The sequence below is a fragment of the Nestor notabilis genome, unplaced genomic scaffold (assembly GCF_000696875.1).
Source record: "Nestor notabilis isolate BGI_N333 unplaced genomic scaffold, ASM69687v1 scaffold20948, whole genome shotgun sequence".
NCBI classification, from domain to species: domain Eukaryota; kingdom Metazoa; phylum Chordata; class Aves; order Psittaciformes; family Psittacidae; genus Nestor; species Nestor notabilis.
The window spans coordinates 1-5,504 of record NW_009940826.1 but is presented as its reverse complement, the minus strand read 5'-3'; the positions used below and the strand labels follow the sequence as shown (position 1 = coordinate 5,504).

The 5,504-nt window shown below is 57.2% G+C and overlaps 1 protein-coding gene across 1 annotated transcript; it reads right to left on the bottom strand.

Annotated features, from left to right (window-relative positions):
* Positions 1-263: 263 nt before the first annotated feature.
* Positions 264-4,632, bottom strand: CSPG4 (chondroitin sulfate proteoglycan 4; the record flags this gene model as incomplete). The annotated part of the gene is made up of 2 exons (XM_010020580.1): positions 264-749; positions 1,051-4,632. Coding segments are annotated over 2 exons (4,068 nt in total), but the record flags the coding sequence as incomplete, so codon positions are not given.
* Between the last annotated feature and the right edge of the window lie 872 nt (positions 4,633-5,504).

Genomic DNA, 5,504 nt, shown 5'->3' with positions numbered 1-5,504 from the left:
GGGATGCCCGTGGGAAGCAGGCTTGGAGCCTGGTGTGGGTGCTGTGCCTACATCCCCACCCTGTATCCCCAGGGACATTTAAACGCACCGTGGGGGGTGATACATGTCCCCCACCCCAAACCCCTCCATCCCAAGAGCAAATATCTTGGATGGGGACAGGAGCCTTTCCCTGCCTCCCAGAACTGCTGGGGGCTGGAGCCCACCCTGGGCTCTTCCCAATCCCCCTGGGAAAGCAGCGTGGTGGGCAAGGGGCACCCTTGGTGCTATACCTCTCTCCAGGTGAAGCTGTGCAGCCCACCATCCTCAGGCCGCTTGCTGTTCAGGAGGGTGCCAAACCGGGGGGGCTCGAGCACCGTGAACTCCACACCCAAAGCCGTGTAATAGGGGTTGGGGATGTTGAGGATGCCTGTGGAGAGGGTGGCAGAGCCACCTCCTGGCACTGTGATGTTGCGGACATCCAAGGGGACGGCGATGGGCAGCACGGCCAGGTTCACCACCACCCTCTCCAGAGGGTCTGCACCACTGGCTGTGATGTCCACCACAAACTGGTCACGCTCCTCCTGGGGCTTGGAGTGGAGGTAGAGTACTCTGCCGTTGTTGATGTCCTCCTGGGTGAAGGACTGGATGGGGTCCAGGCTGGGCTGCTCGTTTGAGTCTTGGCCATGCTGAAGCATTGCCAGGAAGCCAGAGGCTGGGGGGCTGCTCACGAGGTAGACTATATCCTGGGGAGGGATGTCTTCATGGGTCACCTGGGAGTGTGGGGGAGACGAGATGTGAGCGTGGGGCTGGTGCCTGTAAGGCTGGACTGCCCCACAGCCCCACCGCTGTGCAATCCCCCAAGGCTTTGCTGTGGGATAAGCTGCAAGAGTCACCTTGTTGCTCATGCTATGCCAGAACCCCCCATCTGCCCCATGGCAAAGCCCGACATGGGCACAAGTCCTTTGCTCTGGGAAGGTGTGAGTAAAACGGAGTCCCATGGGTGGCTGTCCTGGTTTGGTGGCCAGGAGAGTGATGCATGCTTGGGGAATGACTAGAGAAGGGGATACTCACCAGTAAGTGTTCCTCCTTGATCCCAGCTCCTTCCCCCTGGAAGACATGGATCTCCTTGTGGTTGACTATGTGCAAGGGGCTGGGATGGGTGTCCAAAAACACACTGATGGCCAGCGTGTCCTCCACCACCACCTTATTTGCTTCTACAGTGAACTGGAGCTCATCCCGGGTGTTCCTGCTCCCATTGTGGCGGTAGGAGATCTCTCCTGCTAGCAGGTCCCTCTGGGAGAAGGCCATGACTGGCTGCTCCCCTCTCAGCACGGTCCCCCACCTCGGGGGGGTTGTTACCAGGAACCGTATCTCTTCATCTGACCTAATGTCCATGTTGGTCTCCAGGCTGAGGACGGAGGAGTCAATGCTCCCGTGGCTGCCTTGATGGATGACTAGGCCGGTGTTGTTGACTATCCTGATGTAGGGGTCTGATGCCTGTACTTCCAGGAGGGCTGTAGTTTGGTGGAGACCGTCGGAGACCTGCAGCTGGATCCAGCCGCGGTCAGCCCCTGAATGGACAAAGAGGATCTTCTTCTTCCTCAAGTCATCTTGTGTGAACCGATAGACCTGGTGGCTTCTGTCATCAACGGACACAATGCTGCCAAACAGAATGTCCTTCCTTGCCAGCACCAGCTGCGTGTCAGAGAAGCCGGAGTCCTTGTCAGTGAAGGCAATGTCATCTGTTGTCAGTAGGTGCTGCCCGTTGCGCACCACATTGAAGACCTTATTCACCACCTGAACCGGAGTGTGGTCATTGACGGGTTGGATGGAGACCCTGAAAACACCTCTCACCTCCTCTGCTTCGGGCTCAGCGCTGCCCTCGCCCTGCCTGGTCGCTACGAAGGGGATGTCGTCCTCCAGCGTCTCGGAGTCATCGTGTTGGTACAGCAGCCGGCGGTGGAGGATGTCATCATTGGTGAACTCTGTGATCTCCTCTCTGGAGGCCCAGCCGTGGGACGCAGCCCAGGCCAGCCTCCCGTGCGCCGGCCCCTCGATCACTTCATAGAGGTAGTCCATGCTATTCATGCTCTGTACAAACAAGTGGTCCTTGGAGATGACTGCTTGCCCGCCTTCCGGCACGGTCAGGAGGACATTAGTCAGGGCTGGTGCATCAGGGTCCCCACCAATGCTGATGGTGTAGGTATAGACAGGAGAGTGCTGCTCGCCAGCGCGGACGCGGAACTGGAAGGTGTCCTCGGCTTGCTGAGAGTTCCTGATGGTCACACTGTAGCTCAGGTGGCTTCTCTGCAGGTCCTCTTGGGTAAATCCAAAGCCTTCGGTTAGCCTATTGCCGAGCAGCTCCAGATTTCCCTTCTTGGGAGCCTGGATTATCATGTAGTGGAAGGGGACCGGGGTGGAGTTTGGATCTTCCAACACTGCTTCCAGCTCCTTAGTCGTGATATTTCTGTGCCATTTGTTCTTCATCTGGAGGGGGACCATGGTCTTCATCTTAATGGTGGCTCTTTTAATCCTGATGAGAAAGGTGTTGTTTTCCAAGACTTTCTGCCCCACCTGGACTTTGAATCTCAGCTTTTCCACACTATCTTCCAGCCGGTGCTCCGGGTCTGTGCTAAAATACTGGATACGCCCTTGCTCCAGGTCTTGCTGGTGGAAGGACTCAACTTTTTTCCATTCACCTCCCATGCTCCCTTGTTTCTGGACCTCTCCATACCTTAGGGGCTCTGTGAGGACATACAGGATGGCCACCCGTTGTTGCACTGCGTTTGTCTCCACTGACAGGTTGGCTGTGGTAATGCGTGCAGCCCCTCCTTGGGAGATGGAGAGACCGGTGTTGTTGTGCAGGTGGATGTCGGGGTCAATGGCGAGGATGCTCAGGGTGGCAATGGGGCTCGGGACTGTGCCGTCACTCACCTGCAAGGTGAGCTGTGAGTTTGTCCCACTCTGGTGCACATAGACTACGTTGCCTGCTTCCAGGTCCCTGCAGGAGAACTCTTCGATGGGCACTCCGGGGTGGAAGTCGTACTCCACATAACCCTCCTCCATCTGCTGGCCACCGTGCAGCTGGAATTCCAGGTCATCGCAGGATGTGTCATCATCTAGGACCTGCAGGATGTCCGTGGTCAAGTGCTTCCGTGTGTGTTTCAGCACTGTCATGTGGTTCCCATGGGGGAAGATCACCTGTGGGGCATCATTGATGGGGTTGATCATGATGGGCAGCAGGTACATCTGCCCCTGCCGCAAGCACTCTGGGACCCCTTGCTGGGCAGTCACCGTCACCTCCAGCATCAGCTGGTCCATGGGTCCCTCAGAGCCATCGTGGATGTATCTGACCTTCTGATTCACAATGTCCAACAAGGTGAACTTCCTCCTGCTCCTGGACCCAGGAATGTCCAGCTCCAGCTGGCCGTGCCTTGGGTCATTGGTGATGCTAAAGAGGATCTGGGACTGCCGGATGTTCGCAAGGCTCAAGTCCACCGTTGGCTGGGCATGTTTCCACTCCAGATAGGCCGTGCCCCCCTCGGAGACGATGAGGGGGCTGACGTGCAGCAGCCTGCTGACGTTGGCGAAGGCAGGTGGGAAGCTGTTGTCTGGCCGGCACGGCTCCACCACCAGGCCTGGAGCTCCCGACCAGACATCTGGAGGTGGGGAGGTGGGTGCCTCATCCTGCTCATACACCTCATCGTATTCCCAGTAGTGGTCCTGTTTTCCACAGCCTGCTGTGATGTCTCTTGTGATCACGGCATCCTGCAGACTCCTCCTCTGCAGGTTTATCCGCAGGTCCTCCAAGCAGCCAACGAAGGAGCTGTTGGTCATGGTCCACACTGAGATGAAAGCAAGGTGATGCTCTCTCAGCCTTTGCAGAGCTTTTTCATTCATACCTCCGATGAAGAGGTTTCCCTGAAGGTCCAGGTAGTTGTTGATACCCCTGTTGGATGTGGATGAGGCATAGTAATCTATCAGTATCTCAAACTTGTGGATGTCTGTGTGGACTTTGACATAGTGCTGCTGCTCGTCACTGATGAAGACATTATTGTGCAGGACAATGATGCCATTCCCTTTCTCAACAAATCCTCTCAGGCGCCCGTTGGAGATCTCCAGGTAGAAGAAGTCATTCTCCAGCCCCGCGTGGTAGATGAGGGGTGCCTGGGTGGTGCTGGTTGTTATCACAAACTCAATGGTTGCTTCCTCCCTTGCTTCCCACGTGGGAAATGCGATGTAGGAGTGTGGCCCCAGGAACCCAAAGGGCTCCTCGGGCTCTGCAGAGAACTGCGTGCTGCACCCTTCCTGGACCCGGTGGAAGATCTTGGAGCTGCCATCCGAGGACAGAGGGGAGAGCACATCCAGGCCATTGAACGTCACCAAGTGGAGGCAACCTCGGAAGGGTGCGCTGGCCTCGGCAAGGTACGGCAGGTCAAGGCTGCCTGTCCCCCCTGCATAGAGGCCGTACTGGATGTCCAGCTCCCGTGCGGGCCCTGCCACGTCCACGGAGCTGTTGAAGAGGCCGTTGATGGTCAGTGTCATCCTGCCATCCTCCACCAGCAGCTCCACGTCGTGCACTGCCAGGTTATTGAGCTGCAGCTCCGCCGGGGACTGCAGGGTCACCTCCTCCGAGCCCAGCCGCAGCCTGGCCTGCAGGAGAGGACACAGTGCTCAGCTCAAGCAAGGAGACACCTCTCCACCTACCACAAATCCCTGCTGGAGCACGGACCCCTCCCTGGGCACTCACAAGTGGTCTGGTCCCTCTGTTTGCTGCTGTGTGTCCTGCTCTCCTCCACCTCTAGGCATACTGTCCCTCATCCTCCCTGTGTTCATGCCCTCTCTGTCCTGCTCTCTGAATTTCCCTCCTTTTCACTCATTCCCAAGTCTTAGGGTTATTTCCTGGTGTTTCTCCATATCCCAGTCCCACAGCTGGGCTTCTCCTCTCCCCACATCTGCCACATGCTGGCTCTTCTCCTTCCTTGCTCTATCCTGCCTGCTAGCCTCCATCCCTGCAATCTGGGCTGCTTCTTGTCCTGGGAACGGGCAGGGAAATAGCAGGCTTTGCTCCCCACAAGCATCATCCTGGAGCCTGCTGAAGCAGAAGGTTAGCTGGTGGCCCCCGAGACACATGGTCTGCGTTAGGAAGACCTCTGGGCAGCTGCTCACTTGCTGTCCTGCTTTGGTTTAGATGTGGTTGGTGGCCCAGCCCGGGCTGCAGGGGCAGGATGTGTATCTCGGGTGCTCCCTGCTCTTTTCCTTCATGGTGAATGCCAACACCATAACCGCAAGAGTGAATTTTATTCTTCTGCCCTGATCCCTTCCCATTTCCTAGCTCCATGTGGCTTGTGGTGGCACAGAGGAGACCTCTCCCTTTTTTCAACCCTTCTCTTTACTAACCCCTTGCACCCCAGGGGTGCTACGCACCACGTCTGACCATGGGGTGTCAGTGTCTGGGTGTCTCCATGATGCTCCCCAGCACCACCCCATGCAGTGGGTGAAGAGCTTCCCCAGCTGGACCCTGT